This window comes from Rana temporaria, chromosome 6 (genome assembly GCF_905171775.1).
Source record: "Rana temporaria chromosome 6, aRanTem1.1, whole genome shotgun sequence".
NCBI classification, from domain to species: domain Eukaryota; kingdom Metazoa; phylum Chordata; class Amphibia; order Anura; family Ranidae; genus Rana; species Rana temporaria.
Window position 1 is genome coordinate 8114409 of NC_053494.1, and position 16366 is coordinate 8130774.

Consider the following 16366-nt stretch of genomic DNA (forward strand, 5'->3'; position numbering starts at 1 on the left):
CCTTCTGATCTTCAGGTTCAACAACAAACTGGATAGGTGCTGTATATATCCAGGTACAGGGATTCTCTTGCATAAGCAGTGGATGCGCTGACTCCTTTGAAACTTCTCCCTCTTCTGCTATGTAGGATCTAGATCGGGGGTCAGAAACCTGTTGTAATGTTTGTCTGTCAGCTTACCTCCATATGTCCTGCTTTAGAGCCCAGCCACACTTGCCTGGCTGTTTAAGTAATCTCTTCTCTAAGCATGGCCCCACCCCAGGCCCTATCAGGGAACACTATATTAACCTGTGCACTGCAAGCCAGCTGTGCTGAACAGTTTAGCTATTGTATGTTCGAGTTCCTGCTTGCCATTTGCTATGTCTGTCTCTGTTTTACCGATCTTGGCTTGTTCTCGACTATCCCTGTCTTCTTGTGACCTTGACCTTTGGCGTGTCCTTTGTTTATCCTTGTCTTTTAGTCGCCCCGACCTTTGGCTTATTTCCTCACTATCTCTTGTATCCTGAGCTGCTGCTTCCCCTCTATTCTCTATAGCCTACTGTGAGCGTGAGCTGGGGGACTCTGGGGGTCGCGACCTGGATCCAGTTGCAGCCCAGTCCATCCTCACCGCTAGAGTCTCTGGTGAACACCTGCTGGATCTTAGACTCCGTGCCCTGGGGAATCTTGGGCTCTAGCTCCATGTGATATCCCTGTTGGTGCTCCAGTGATCTGCTTTCCTTAGCCTCCCAGTGTTCTGTCCACAGCAGTCAGCCATAGGGTCTGACCCCAACAGTGTGCATCGGTGACCTGACACCTGTAGATCGCAGATAGGAGACTGGTGGATCGTGGTGTGGGCTTGTTGACCCGCCATCTCAAAGCATCGAACAAAGTGCAATGTATAGAGACCTCTTGTAAAGTTGGAGCTGTAGTAAGGAGCAAGAGCCACATAAGCTGAGGCCTCCTCTGTATTAGTGGCTCCTGTCCCGTGCGGAGTGATACCAACTGCAATCCACCTCTTATCCCAGCTAACGGTCTCAAGAGTGGTGCCAGCAGCAGGAAAGAAGAGATCTTCAGGTCAGTGTGACGCAACACACTGGGCATAATAGTATAGGGCTGCTTTCACACTGTACCTGCAGCATTTCTATAGGTTTGCTGCACTTATCTATAAACTTGTACTATATATCCTGCGGGTTTGGTGCACTTTCAGAAATAATAGAAGTCTATGGCAAAGAAGCCTGCAGTTGCCATTAAAAGAGTTGTAAAGGAAAAATGTTTTTTATTGCTGAAATGACTGTTTACAGGGTATAGAGACATAATAGTTAACTGATTCCTTTTAAAAACGATTAAAAATAGATAAAAATCAATCATATAATGTAGCTACAGTTTTAGTTTCGTTTTTGCATGCTGTTTCCTGCTTCTGTGATGTACAGAGCCACAGAGCGAATACAGGGCAGTGATGGTTTGGAAAACAAAACTGATTGGTGCTGAGGGGTTTTGGACACACAGTAATCACACCTCCTTGATTAGTGACCACAGAGAGAAAGCTCCCAGTACTGTGGTCATCAGGAAACAGACAACCAGGAAGTGTGGAGATCAGAGAAGAATTACAGCAACTTGAGAGAAAAAACGAACAATGAGGACATGAAACCAGCACTGCATTAAGGTAAAGGAAGCTATTAAGATAAAAAAAAATCCCTTTCAGGTGAAAAAAACACGAGGGTGAGTGTTTAGTTTTTTGTGCATCTACACCCCTTTTGCACCCATTTCAAATATATGTTCAAACTTCTGGTATAATTATGACTTTATAGTCTATGGACCGCCCGTAAGGCTTCTCTTGCAGCCACCTGGATTCTGGTGTTGTGCCCCCATGTCTTTGGGCTGTTTTTGGGGGGTATCCCCCCTCTTCTTCCTCCATCTGGGACTGCACACTATATAGGCTCCATGCATGGGAGTACTAAATACTTATGATATGCATATTCTCTTATTACTGTATAAATGTGGTTATTAATGGTTATATACATCTTTCAACACGTATAGGATCTACTGAGGAAGCCTATTGACGAAACATGTATAGAGCCACAATAGCAACTCCTGTACTGGGCCCCGTCCATGAAAAAATCTTGTACCGGGCCATTTTTCTTACAGGTTTCAGCACACTCAGATCTTGCCACCAATATACAAGGGGGGGGGGGGGATGCAGCCTATTATGCCTGATTAATTTGGGTTTCAAATGTTTTTATGCTATGACATTTTTAGCCGATTAAGGGTTTTAATAAACTTTTGTATTTTTGTATAACTTTGGAGTACTCATTTACTTGATTTGGGGGTTAAAAGTGACAACCAATAAAGTCCTTTCACCTTTTTTCTTTTGCTCTTTACATACGTAATTTTGGATGTGGTGCCACAACAAACTTGGTGGATCTCAATTTGCACCACATAAATCACAATTATCTGTGTCTATGTTGATCTGCATTTTACAAGTGCGCTTAAATCACACATCAATCAGTGCACTCGTGTGAATTAGCCCTATATGTTGCTGGGGAAGGGTGGGTTAAGCAACCCTTTTTTTTTTTTTCTAAAACTAAAATGGCATTATAGTCAAAAGACTAAAATGGGACTAAAACGAAAAAAATTTCATATAACTAAAACAAAATTGAAATTTTACTTCAAAATTAAAACTGATCTGTAGTGCATGTTCATACCTCAATACCATAAATTAAAACAAACTGGGCCGGATTCAGAAAGAGATACGACGGCGTATCTCCTGATACGCCGTCGTATCTCTGAGTTCCGATGGTCGTATCTATGCGACTGATTCAGAGAATCAGTTACACATAGATATCCCTAAGGTCCGCCAGGTGTAAGTGTTTTACACCGTCGGATCTTAGGCTGCAATTCCAGGCTGGCCGCTAGGTGGCGCTTCCATATTTTTACGCGAGGAATATGCAAATGAGGATTTACGCCGATTCAGAAACGAACGACCGCCCGGTGCTTTTTTTTTACGTTGTTTGCGTTAGGCTTTTTCCGGCGTATAGTTACCCCTGCTATATGAGGGGTAGCTAATGTTAAGTATGGCCGTCGTTCCCGCGACGGCCATTTTACGTCGTTTGCGAATACGGCTGGACGTAATTTACGTTCACATCGAAAGCAATGATGTCCTTGCGACGTCATTTAGAGCAATGCACACTGGGATATTTTACGGACGGCGCATGCGCCGTTCAAATAATACGTCAAAAGCGCGGGGTCAAGTTAGATTTAAATAATACACGCCCCCAACATCCCAATTTGAATTACGCGGCCTTACGCCGCAACACATACACATAGAACCTGCTCTCTATTTTCCCGTCGGGATTCCTAGGTTTTTTTTCCCGCCAGATCTACTACTTTCCTATGGGAAACACTGCGAGGCAGTGCCGATGGAGCATACACACGGCCGGGATTCCCGGCCAAAGCTCCATGGCAGTTTTCCTGCCGGGTTCTCGTCTGACTTTTTACCGCCAAGAAAACCGAGCGTGTGTACAGGGCTTCAAACTAAATCGAAATTTGCTGCCAAAATGAACACTGATTGCAGTACAAGGTGGTGGATGTGTGAACCTCGTCTTCCCTCTGGGATATTACCATTTCTCCTCTGCACCATCGGCCTATACCTACGACTCTCTGCTTTAAAAAAATTTTAAGGCTTTGTGTGCAGCTCGTTTTGCACAGAGTGGCCCCGATCCTCCTCTTCTGGATGCTCCTCCTCTTACGGATGCTCTTGTGGCTCCTGCTCGCATGAGATAACCCCTTAGAAGTATTGAATCAATAAATTGGAAGGGCTCTCGCGCTATCGGTGCTAAATACTATGGGGGGGGGGGCACTGCTGCAGTTACCTGGAACCAGTCCTGGTTTCATTCAACCCCTTAGAAGTGCTCTCCCAGGGGGTTACCATGCAGGCGTGCTCCCGGGTCCTACATTTGGGTGCATAGACACGAATGCTGGACTTGACCCCGCTTAATTTAATTTGACTGCAGCTCAAGCCAATGGCTGCCCTGCTATCAATCTGTCCAATCAAGAGACGGGACCCCGTGCAGAGAGGGAGAGCGCGTCTCCCCTGAGAGAATGAAGGGGCTCAGGTAAGTAAAACGGGCGGCTGGGGGGCCGGTCACAGCTAGAAGTTTTTTTACCTTAATGCATAGGATACATTAAGGTGAGAAAACACAAAGCTTTGCAACCCCTTTAAGTGAGTTTTTGAACTTTTGATTTTGTATCTCTACTTACCTTTTACGCCCATTTCAAATATATGTCCAAACTTCTGGTATAATTATGACTTTATGGGCTATAAACCGTCCATAAGGCTCATCTTGCAGCCACCTGGATCCTGGTGTGCCCCAATGTCTTTGGGCTGTTTTGGGGGGGTACCCCCCCCCTTCTTCCTCTATCTGGGACTGGACCCCATATAGGCTCTGGCTGTAGCTCCATTTATGGGAGTGCTCAATACTTGCGACATGCATATTCTCTTGTTGCAGTATGAATTTTGTCATTAATACATCTTTCAACATGTATAGGATCTGCTGAGGAAGCCTATTGATGAAACGCGTATAGATCCACAATAACGACTCCTGTACTGGGTCCCATCTATGGAAAAATCCTCACTATATTCATATATGTGTTAGATTGTACCGGGCCATTTTTGTTACAGGTTTTAGCACACTCAGATCTTGCCCCCAATATACAGGGGGGGAGGGGGGTGCAGCCTATTCTGTCTGATTATATTTGGGTTTCAAATGTTTTTATGCTATGGCATTTTTAGCTGATTAAGGTTGTTAATAAACGTTTTTATTTTTCTATATCTTTGGAGTACTCATTTCCTTTATTTGGGGTTAAAAGTGGCAACCAATAAAGTCCATTCAACTTTTTTCTTTTGCTCTTTACATACGTAATTTTGGATGTGGTGCCACAACAAACGTGGTGGGTCTCAATTTGCACCACATAAATAAAAATTATTTGTGTCTGTTGATCTTCATTTTACAAGTGCGCTTAAAACACATCAATCAATGCACTCGTGTGAATTAGCCCCTATATGTTGCTGGGGAAGGGTGGGTTAAAGCGGAGGTCCGGTTAAAAAAAAATGTAAAGTCAGCAGCTACTAACACTGTAGCTGCTGAATTTTAATAGGGACACTTCTGTCCAGAGTGCCCGTGATGACAGCAGGCGAAGCCGAGCAATCGCCGCCATCCTCTGTGAGGGAATCGGGAAGTAAAGTGTTGCGGCTTCACTGCCCGATTCCGTACTACGCGAGTAGCGCGGCGCTACGTGAATGGGCGAAGTCCCCTGGGAAGCACACATGGCAGCCATACATGCCCACACCATGACACTACCACCACCATGCTTGTTCACGTTGATCTTGGTCCAGCTGAATAAACTGTTGGAAGTACTCTAGAGCAGGGGTCTCCAAACTGTAGCCTTTATCAGGCCCTTGGAGCACTATGCCTCCCTCTGACACCAACAATGGGGCACTATTTCTTCCATCGATACCAGTGATGGGATACTATTCCTCCTATTAATAGGAACACTACTCCTATATACCACCAACCCTGAGGCCATATTTATTCTCACTCATGCCAAGCCCATGACATTTTCTGCCCCTGTTGGCCACAATTCGGCCCCCCTAAAGTCTGATGGACAATAAAGTGGCCCTTTGAAAAGTTTGGAGCCCCCTGCTCTAGAGCTCTGTTCCCTGTGACCGGCCTGATTCTGCATCCCATTGTTTAGCTACATTTTCACCTACATTGGGAGGCAGGGGAGACATTATGGGGGCTATTTTCTAAAGCTGCATGGTGCAAAATCAGATGCAGCTCTGCATAGAAACCAATTGGCTTCCAGTTTTTTTTTTTCAAAGCTTAATTGAACAAGCTGAAGTAAGAAGCTGATTGGCCACTATGCACTGCCGCACAAGATTCTGAGTGCTTCCATTTTTGTAAATATCCCCCTATGGGTCTAATAGATCCCCAATGTCTCCCTAAAGAGTACCTGTCACCTGTACCTTGGCCTCCTTGTGGTCACAATAAAGTAAATCGCCCATCACCCCCATACAAACCACATTTAAAAAGTGCAGCGTAGGATGAGCAGATATATGTAAACATTAATTGTGCAATACAAGTAAGATACCATCACAACATCTGAACAAGGGCCGTACTTCACGGTTAACTCTAAATGCTGTTAAAGCGATGCCTACGGAAAATTTTTGGATACCAACTTTTTTTGCGATTCCATGGGCATGTTATGGGCGATTCCATGTGTAATTGTAGGACTTGGTCTTTTTTCTTTTAAATAACAAATGTTACCTGCACTGTGCAGTGGTTTTGTACAGAAAAGCCCAGATCCTCCTCCTCTCGTGTCCCCCTTCAGCACTCCTGGCCCCTCCTTCCTGCCCAGAGAAGAGCAAGCAGTTTGGAACGTGAGCACCTGAGCAGGCTCGCTACCAAGCGCGTCCATTCACACAGCCGCGGCTTGGCTCTGCCCCCTCTCTCTCCTGATTGGCTCAGTGGCTCTGATCGACAGCAGCGGGAGCTATTGCACTCGTGCACATCGCTGAATAGAGATGGGGTTCAGGTATTAGGGGGGCCGCTGCACAGAGACGTTTTTTTGCCTTCATGCATGAAGGTAAAAAAACCTTGAGCCTTTAGAACCACTTAACATGTTTGGTATCTATTTACTTAACGTAATACCAAAAAAAGGGTAAAATATTGAATTTGTGGCACTGAAGTTAATTTTAGTGTATTTTATTAACTAACTTGCAGCACCACTATTTTAAATACTTTGGCAGAGGGGGTGAATTACAGTAATTTCTTGCAAAGAAATGTGTGTAAATAAATGCCCCGGTAGACAAGTGGTTAAACTTGATCAATTCTTCATTACAGAGCCTAAGGAGATTTGGATCTTTGGGGACTCTATGATCACACGTGCTTTTCAGCTAGCAAGGAATCGTCCACATGGCATGAACTTGGGGTTTGAAGAAAAATTCTTTACCGTTCGTTGGTTTAGCCAGACCACTATGGAATGGCTTCACTTGTGGCCTGAAATGAGCCAGTTAACTAAAAGATTGGGGGTCCCAAGAGTCGTATTCATCCATCTAGGAAGCAAGGAACTCCCAGTTCGGAATGTAGGCAAGCTTATCAATTTTGTGAGAAGCGATTTTAGACGGCTCACCGAGGTTTATCCAGATACGGCATTTATCTGGTCACCATTACCTTCCCGAATGTCGTGGCATGGGACACCCACGGAGGAAAAAAGAAGGATGTTTAACAAGTTAGTTAAACGTTGTGCAGCACAGTGTGGAGTCAGGGTGGCTGATCTCAGTCAACTTGAGGTGATGTCCCAATATAAAGAATCTGTGGATGATGGAACCAATAGGAAGGAAGATGCAAATGAGGTGGATGCTTTTACTGAAGCCATGATTGATTCCATACTGGCAATCTTCAATGTGACAAATCATTAGTTTGCTTAGTATAATGCATTTCATCAAGGTGTGTGTTTGTTTTTTTTTTTTTTGTTTAGTTTTTTTTTAGCTTAAAGGGGTTGTAAAGGTACAATTTTATTTTCCTAAATAGCTTCCTTTACCTTAGTGCAGTCCTTCACTTACCTCATCCTTCCATTTTGCTTTTAAATGTCCTTTTTTTTCTTCTGTGAAATCCTCACTTCCTGTTCTTCTGTCTGTAACTCCACACAGTAATGCAAGGCTTTCTCCCTGGTGTGGAGTGTCGTGCTCGCCCGCTCCCTTGGACTACTGGAGAGTCAGGACGCTCTCTACGTTGCAGATAAAGGAGCTGTGTGTTAGTGGGCGTCCTGACTCTCCTGTGGTCCAAGAGAGGGGGCAAGCACGACACTCCACACCAGGGAGAAAGCCTCACATTACTGTATGGAGTTACATATGGAAGAACAGGAAGTGAGGATTTCTCAGAAGAAATAAGGACATTTAAAAGCAAAATGGAAGGTTAAGATAAGTGAAGGAGGACTGCACTAAGGTAAAGGAAGATATTTAGGAAAAAAAATTGTACCTTTACAACCCCTTTAACAACTGCCTACACATTTCTAATTACTCCTGTGATGAACATCATACAATACAAAATTTCCCCCAACACTCAACCCAGCTAATCAGAAATAATGACAATTAAACCTTCTCCATCACTCTTTGAAGGACACCGCTCCATAGATTCATATTAATTTTGTTATATTGCTTCCTACAGGAGGATTGAACTCTAAGGGAAAACAAAAAAGGGGCCAGATCCCTCTAGTGTTCCAGTCCCAACCCGTAGCCCTTTTGTACTTGGTGTGGGCCCTGCATTCTGGCTGATAGAACTAAAAGTGGGGTCACTAGTTTTAAAGGGTCTGTAATGGCAGTGATCTCTAAAGCTGGCCATTGATATACCGAAAGTCCTGGCCAAATTTTAAACCGTGCGTGTCCTTTTTTTAACCAAAGTTAATTCTTGGAAGGGGGTTGGCTAGATCCTCCATCCACCTTGTTTGGATGGATGGAGAAATCCTGTTAATTTTTCTTTTTCATAAACATCTATGGTCAGCTTAACAGTCTCGTGTAACATGTTGTCTCTAACTGTCTCCTACAGCATGGTTGCAGTCTCCAACTACAACTGTAGCACATTCACTGTCTCGCCATCTCCTAAAAGATGTCCACAGTTTCTGACTTTTTTGGCAATGCACACTCTGAATATAGGGATGTTACTGTTGGGCCACAGTTGAGGCCCCCTATAACGCCCAAGTTGACCGCCACTCTTCTAGTGGCTACACCTCTGCACCAGCTTTATGGTTCCGTTTAGCTTTCTATCCTAAGGCAGTAGGAGGTCTGTCTCAAGCTCTGCTGCATCAAGTCTTCTTGTGTGTGGAGCTTCGACTTTACCTTCCATCGACAACTTCATGACTTAGATAATAAGTGTGATGCATTTGCCTATATGTCTCAGTTTACTGCTCCCTGCTAGCCATGTCTGTAGAGGTAGAAAGGAATTTCATGTGTGATTCATTCCTCTGACCGGTTATTGACGTGCTAATGTCCCCTCACTATTCTAAAGGTTAATTGATCTATTGTGTTGTGTAAAGAAGATCTGTGTTTACCCTTAAAAGATGTGTATTGTATCATCAGGCTAAATGATTAGAGAAGTAGTATGTTAATTATTCTGATTGCTTCAGTGTATTAATTAACTCCGCTGATGTCTTTATCTAAAGAAACGTGTCTGCATGGTCGGCTCTGACTTGTCTCCTATAATCTGTATGGGAAACCCCACTGTGTGAGGGGGGCGTTCCTAACAGGCTGTAACCACATATAAGCTGAGTTTTTGTGTCATTAAAGTGTCTTGGTTCCAGCATCCAGTCTTGACTCATGTGTGTGGGATCCTGTGATGTTCTTGTATGGAGAGGAGGGAATGCTTGACGGGGATATCATACCGATATCGTCACAAATTGGTTGGCAGCAGCGGGATCTTCCCTTCTACTCTCCTTCACACCCGGATTCCAAGCAGACACTGGAAGAACTACTGGAAGTTCGTGGAAGGATTGCTAACAACAAAACCAAGCGGGTCATCATAGCAGAATCAATGGAGCTAGACCAGGAGGACGGGATTGCAGCAACGCCAGCAGTACAAGAGATGGAGACACCAGTGATTCAGGAGGAGGAATCGCCAGCCAACAAGCTAATGAGAGAGAAGCTAGCGTGGTTCGGCCCGAACCCAACGCCGGATGTGGTGCTGAAAGTGATGGACCTGTTAGCGGAGGAGGCTAAAGAAATAAGGGACGCAGAACTACAGAAGGATAAACAAATAAGAGACGCAGAGCTACAGGAGGCTAAACAAATAAGAGACGCAGAACTACAGAAGGATAAACAAATAAGGGACGCAGAACTACAGTTAAAACTGGCAGCAGTCCAACAAGCAGCCGCACCTTCTCCGAACAGTGAGTACAGCACAGCAGACGCAAGGAAGATTCCGTTTAGCGCTTTTAAAGCTTTTGATGAAAAGGACTGTGAGATTGATAACTACCTGGCGGATTTTGAGCGACAATGTAACCTGCACCGAATAGCTAGAAGAGAGTGGGTTGCAATATTGTCAGGCAAACTGTCAGGCAAAGCTTCTGATGCTTTCCGGACCGTGCCAGATCAGGATATCCATAGCTACGCCAGGGTTAAAGAAGCGCTCCTGGCTCGTTATGCAGTAACCCCAGAGTCCCACCGACAGAAGTTCAGGGACTCACGCAAAACCACAAAAGACTCTTACGCAGAATGGGCATGCCAGCTGTCCCTGTCGGCCTCTAACTGGGTTAACAGCAGCCAGGCCACCACCGCAGAGGACATTTTGCAACTAATGCTCCTGGAGCAACTTTACAATCACATCCAGATGGATGTCAAAGATTGGGTGAGAGATCGCAGGCCCATGACTCTACCAGAGGCCGCTAAGTTGGCGGATGAATATGCGGATACTCGCAAGACAAACCAGGTCACACCACGGGTACAACCTCCACGACCAACGGCGCCCTCACACCCACCAGCCGCTAGATACCAACCTCCTAACAGACCGATGACATCTAGCCCTCGCTATCCACGCCAGGAGGACAACGAACAACGCTGCTTCCGGTGCAAACAGTTGGGTCACTTCAAACAAAATTGCCCCATGAATGACAACACCAGGTCAAATTGGTCTCAACCTGGGTACCGCCCACCAGCAGCAGCCCATTGTGTAGACTCGGCTTGGGATCCCCAGGAGCGGGGTCGGGAAGAACCATTGGACACCCCTTACGAAGCCCTCATGGTACAATCTGCTATTACGGACAACAGGGAACACCATTGTCAGCTGGTCATGGGCTCCAGCCCTGAGCCGGAGGGGCCCTGGAGGGAGCTGGGCAGAAAGAGGCACCGCCGGCCACCCTTCAAGAAGAAGAGGTCCTGGAAGCCGTATAACAAGCTGACCTGGGAGGAGAAGAAGCGACTGGAGGAGAGGGAGTCGCAGCGGGCGTCCCAGATGCGGGCCGAGATGTTCGCCAAGGGCCCACCGGTGGCCCCTTACACCACCACCCAGTTCCTGATGATGAAGGACCACGTGGAGAGCCTGCAGGACATGAGCAAGCAGGAGCTGATCCGTGAGTACATAGAGCTGGAGGAGTGCATAAGCCGCATGGAGGAGGAGAACAACCACCTGAGGTCACAGCAGGCTGACCCCCCCAGGCTCCATGAACTGGAGATGGAGCTGGAGAAGCTCCAAGAGGAGAACCGGCGGCTGCGGAGGGGGTGGCTGATCTTATGGGGCTCTGAGTCCCCTCTTCCCCCCCCCCCGGACTCTGAGCACCAGTGCTACAGCATTTCAACAAATATAACTTTTTCTTTTTATGAATCTCCTGTGATTGTCACTTCAGAGCCATAACCCGCCCCCTCCCATAGCGGGACACCTAGACGGCGGCGCACAGACCCATTCGCCGTCTTCACACTGACTTCTGGTGACTTTGCAGATCGCACAAAGACTTGGGGACTGACCGGCGTGTGATCTGACGACCCGGTGACATACCTGAGTCTGAAGCAGTTGCCAAGGGAGGTCAGTCATGCCAAACGGAGTTAACCTCGGACTAAAAGCTCTGAACCCGTCAACCCTACTGGACCAGGGAAGGTCCAACCGGATTTGCCGGAGCAGGGAGCAAAAGGGGGGCCACTGTGATGCATTTGCCTATATGTCTCAGTTTACTGCTCCCTGCTAGCCATGTCTGTAGAGGTAGAAAGGAATTTCATGTGTGATTCATTCCTCTGACCGGTTATTGACGTGCTAATGTCCCCTCACTATTCTAAAGGTTAATTGATCTATTGTGTTGTGTAAAGAAGATCTGTGTTTACCCTTAAAAGATGTGTATTGTATCATCAGGCTAAATGATTAGAGAAGTAGTATGTTAATTATTCTGATTGCTTCAGTGTATTAATTAACTCCGCTGATGTCTTTATCTAAAGAAACGTGTCTGCATGGTCGGCTCCGACTTGTCTCCTATAATCTGTATGGGAAACCCCACTGTGTGAGGGGGGCGTTCCTAACAGGCTGTAACCACATATAAGCTGAGTTTTTGTGTCATTAAAGTGTCTTGGTTCCAGCATCCAGTCTTGACTCATGTGTGTGGGATCCTGTGATGTTCTTGTATGGAGAGGAGGGAATGCTTGACGGGGATATCATACCGATATCGTCACAATAAGCAATGCACATTTCATTCAATTTTGTTCCATAAGGAAGTCAAACCTCTTATGTTCTGCTTCAGCAATCGAAGTACTCAGTGTGGTCTCTAAACTGATCCAGTTGTGGTGAGATAGCTAAACTTAGTCTCAGTAGCTTGGCAGACAGTGACTCGATCTCAATGACGTCCTGCAGATCGTAGAAAGCTTTAATCCAAAACTTGGGAAGATCATAACAGATGAAGATCAGATAAGTCAAAATTATTAAAATATTTTATTTTATGTTCGAATTGTATTTTATACTAACAGTAGTTATAAGATAAAATATCCAGTGGTTGTATGTATTATGTCGCCTTCATTCTTAAAATTGTTGCTTTGTACGGAATCACAATATTTCTATCTTGTATTGTAATAAAAATTTGTTAAATAAAGAATAAAAAAAAAGTATGTTCCTTGACATCTGAAGGATAGTGAATGTGACCTGTGTCACGGGGAGGTAGAGATGCCTTCTGATCTTCAGGTTCAACAACAAACTGGATAAGTGCTGTATATATCCAGGTACAGGGATTCTCTTGCATAAGCAGTGGATGCGCTGACTCCTTTGAAACTTCTCCCTCTTCTGCTATGTAGGATCTAGATCGGGGGTCAGAAACCTGTTGTAATGTTTGTCTGTCAGCTTACCTCCTCCATATGTCCTGCTTTAGAGCCCAGCCACACTTGCCTGGCTGTTTAAGTAATCTCTTCTCTAAGCATGGCCCCACCCCAGGCCCTATCAGGGAACACTATATTAACCTGTGCACTGCAAGCCAGCTGTGCTGAACAACAGTTTAGCTATTGTATGTTCGAGTTCCTGCTTGCCATTTGCTATGTCTGTCTTTGTTTTACCGATCTTGGCTTGTTCTCGACTATCCCTGTCTTCTTGTGACCTTGACCTTTGGCGTGTCCTTTGTTTATCCTTGTCTTTTAGTCGCCCCGACCTTTGGCTTATTTCCTCACTATCTCATGTATCCTGAGCTGCTGCTTCCCCTCTATTCTCTATAGCCTACTGTGAGCGTGAGCTGGGGGACTCTGGGGGTCGCGACCTGGATCCAGTTGCAGCCCAGTCCATCCTCACCACTAGAGTCTCTGGTGAACACCTGCTGGATCTTAGACTCCGTGCCCTGGGGAATCTTGGTCTCTAGCTCCATGTGGGATCCCTGTTAGTGCTCCAGTGATCTGCTTTCCTTAGCCTCCCAGTGTTCTGTCCACAGCAGTCAGCCGTAGGGTCCACCACCTTAGCGGTGCACTCCTGACCCCAACGGTGTGCATCGGTGACCTGACACCTGTAGATCGCGGATAGGAGACTGGTGGATAGTGGTGTGGGCTTGTTGACCCGCCATCTCAAAGCATCAAACAAAGTGCAATGCATAGAGACCTCTTGTAAAGTTGGTGCTGTAGTAGGGAGCAAGAGCCACATGAGCTGAGGCCTCCTCTGTATTAGTGGCTCCTGCCCCATGCGGAGTGATACCAACTGCAATGCACCTCTTATCCCAGCTAGCGATCTCAAGAGTGGTGCCAGCAGCAGGAAAGAAGAGATCTTCAGGTCAGCGTGACGCAACACACTGGGCATAATAGTATAGAGCTGCTTTCACACTGATGTGTACCTGCAGCATTTCTATAGGTTTGCTGCACTTATCTATAAATTTGTATTATATCCTGCAGGTTTGGTGCACTTTCAGAAATAATAGAAGTCTATGGCAAAGAAACCTGCAGTTGCCATTAAAGGAGTTGTAAAGGAAAAATGTTTTTTTTTGCTGAAATTACTGTTTACAGGGTATAGAGACATAATAGTTAACTGATTCCTTTTAAAAACGATTAAAAATAGATAAAAATCAATCATATAATGTACCTACAGTTTTAGTTTCGTTTTTGCATGCAGTTTCCTGCTTCTGTGATGTACAGAGCCAATACAGGGCAGTGATGGTTTGGAAAACGAAACCGATTGGTGCTGTGGGGTTTTAGACACACAGTAATCACACCTCCTTGATTAGTGACCACAGAGAGAAAGCTCCCAGCACTGTGGTCATCAGGAAACAGACAACCAGGATGTGTGGAGATCAGAGAAGAATTACAGTAACTTGAGAGCAAAAACGAACAATGAGGACGTGAAAACGGCACTGCATTAAGGTAAAGGAAGCTATTAAGATAAAAAAAAAAAGAAATTCCTTTACAAACCCTTTAAGGTGAAAAAAACACGAGGGTGAGTTTTTGAACTTTTGATTTTGTGCATCTACACACCTTTTACACCCATTTCAAATATATGTTCAAACTTCTGGTATAATTATGACTTTATAGTCTATGGACCGCCCGTAAGGCTTCTCTTGCAGCCACCTGGATTCTGGTGTTGTGCCCCCATGTCTTTGGGCTGTTTTTGAGGGGGGGATGGGTATCCCCCCTCTTCTTCCTCCATCTGGGACTGGACACTATATAGGCTCCATGCATGGGAGTACTAAATACTTAGGATATGCATATTCTCTTATGATTACTGTATACATTTGGTTATTAATGGTTATACATCTTTCAACACGTATAGGATCTACTGAGGAAGCCTATTGACGAAACATGTATAGATCCACAATAGCAACTCCTGTACTGGGCCCCGTCCATGAAAAAATCTTGTACCGGGCCATTTTTCTTACAGGTTTCAGCACACTCAGATCTTGCCACCAATATACAAGGGGGGGATGCAGCCTATTATGCCTGATTTATTTGGGTTTCAAACAGGGATGGACTGGCCATAGGGACTACAGGGAGTTTCCCGGTGGGCCGATGGCTCAGTGGGCCGTTTTTTAAAACAGAGATGCTGCTTGGAGGACTTTTTTTAACGCCCTGGCAGCGCCCCAGTGTGAAAGCACTCAGGCTTTCACACTGGGACTGCAGCGGAAGCGTTTTTCAGTCGCTTTACAGGCACCCAAAAGCGCCTAAAAAACACCTCTGTAAAAAGGGGTCCTACACTCACCCCCTCTCTTTTACACTTACTACTCTTTTTCTTACACTCACCCCCTTCCCCTCAACCCTCTCTCTCTCTCTCTTTCTCTCATTCCCCCCTCTCTCACCCTCTCATGATGTACAACAATGGATGTAGGGGCCTTTTGTTGGGCGTGATTTTTCGGGGGGGGGGGGGGGCAGCATTTTATTGAATTAAAGTGGGCCGGTCTGGATGAAGTCCAGGGCCAAATTTTTGTCCCAGTCCAGCCCTGGTTTCAAATGTTTTTATGCTATGACATTTTTAGCTGATTAAGGGTATTAATAAACTTTTGTATTTTTGTATATCTTTGGAGTACTCATTTACTTTATTTGGGGTTAAAAGTGACAACCAATAAAGTCCTTTCAACTTTTTTCTTTTGCTCTTTACATACGTAATTTTGGATGTGGTGCCACAACAAACGTGGTGGGTCTCAATTTGCACCACATAAATAACAATTATCTGTGTCTATGTTGATCTTCATTTTACAAGTGCGCTTAAAACACATCAATCAATGCACTCGTGTGAATTAGCCCTATATGTTGCTGCGGAAGGGTGGGTTAAGCAACCCTTTTTTTTTCTTTGCACTACATGGACAAAGGAATTGTCACGGAAGTAGCAGACCAGATAGGCGAGTCGTCTTTTCTATTCCAGACACTTATAGGAGTTGTAAAGGAATTTTTTTTTGGTGAAATGACTGTTTACAGGGTATAGAGACATAGGGCCAGATTCAGGTAGAATTACGTTGCGCAGCGGCGGTGTAACGTATCCCATTTACGTTACACCGCCGCAGGTTTACAGCGTAAGTGCCTGATTCACAAAGCACTTACCTGTAAACTTGCGGCGGTGTAACGTAAATCCGCTCGGCGCAAGCCCGCCTAATTCAAATGGGGCGGGCACTATTTAAATTAGGCGCGTTCCCGCGCCGAGCGTACTGCGCATGCTCCGTCTGTCAAATTACCCGACGTGCATTGCGCTTAATGACGTCACAAGGACGTCATTGGTTTCGACGTTAACGTAAATGGCGTCCAGCGCCATTCACGGACGACTTACGCAAACGACGTGAAATTTAAAATTTCGACGCGGGAACGACGGCCATACTTAACATGAATGGCACAGTACCTTGCTGCAGTGTATTACTGTGCCATTCATTTGTACTGTGTTTCAATAAAAAATAAGAGACAAGCGTTTTTTGAGTGGTTG

General features: G+C 45.4%; 1 protein-coding gene across 1 annotated transcript in view; it reads left to right on the plus strand.

The window, feature by feature from the left end:
* Positions 1 to 7496, plus strand: part of LOC120943001 (nuclear factor 7, ovary-like) — a 166985-nt gene extending 159489 nt beyond the window's left edge. Inside the window, exon 10 of the mRNA XM_040356020.1 lies at positions 6875 to 7496. Within this exon, the coding sequence (XP_040211954.1) occupies positions 6875 to 7452 (578 nt within the window). The 3' untranslated portion in view covers positions 7453 to 7496. The remainder of the gene's footprint in view (positions 1 to 6874) is intronic.
* The last annotated feature ends 8870 nt before the right edge of the window (positions 7497 to 16366 follow it).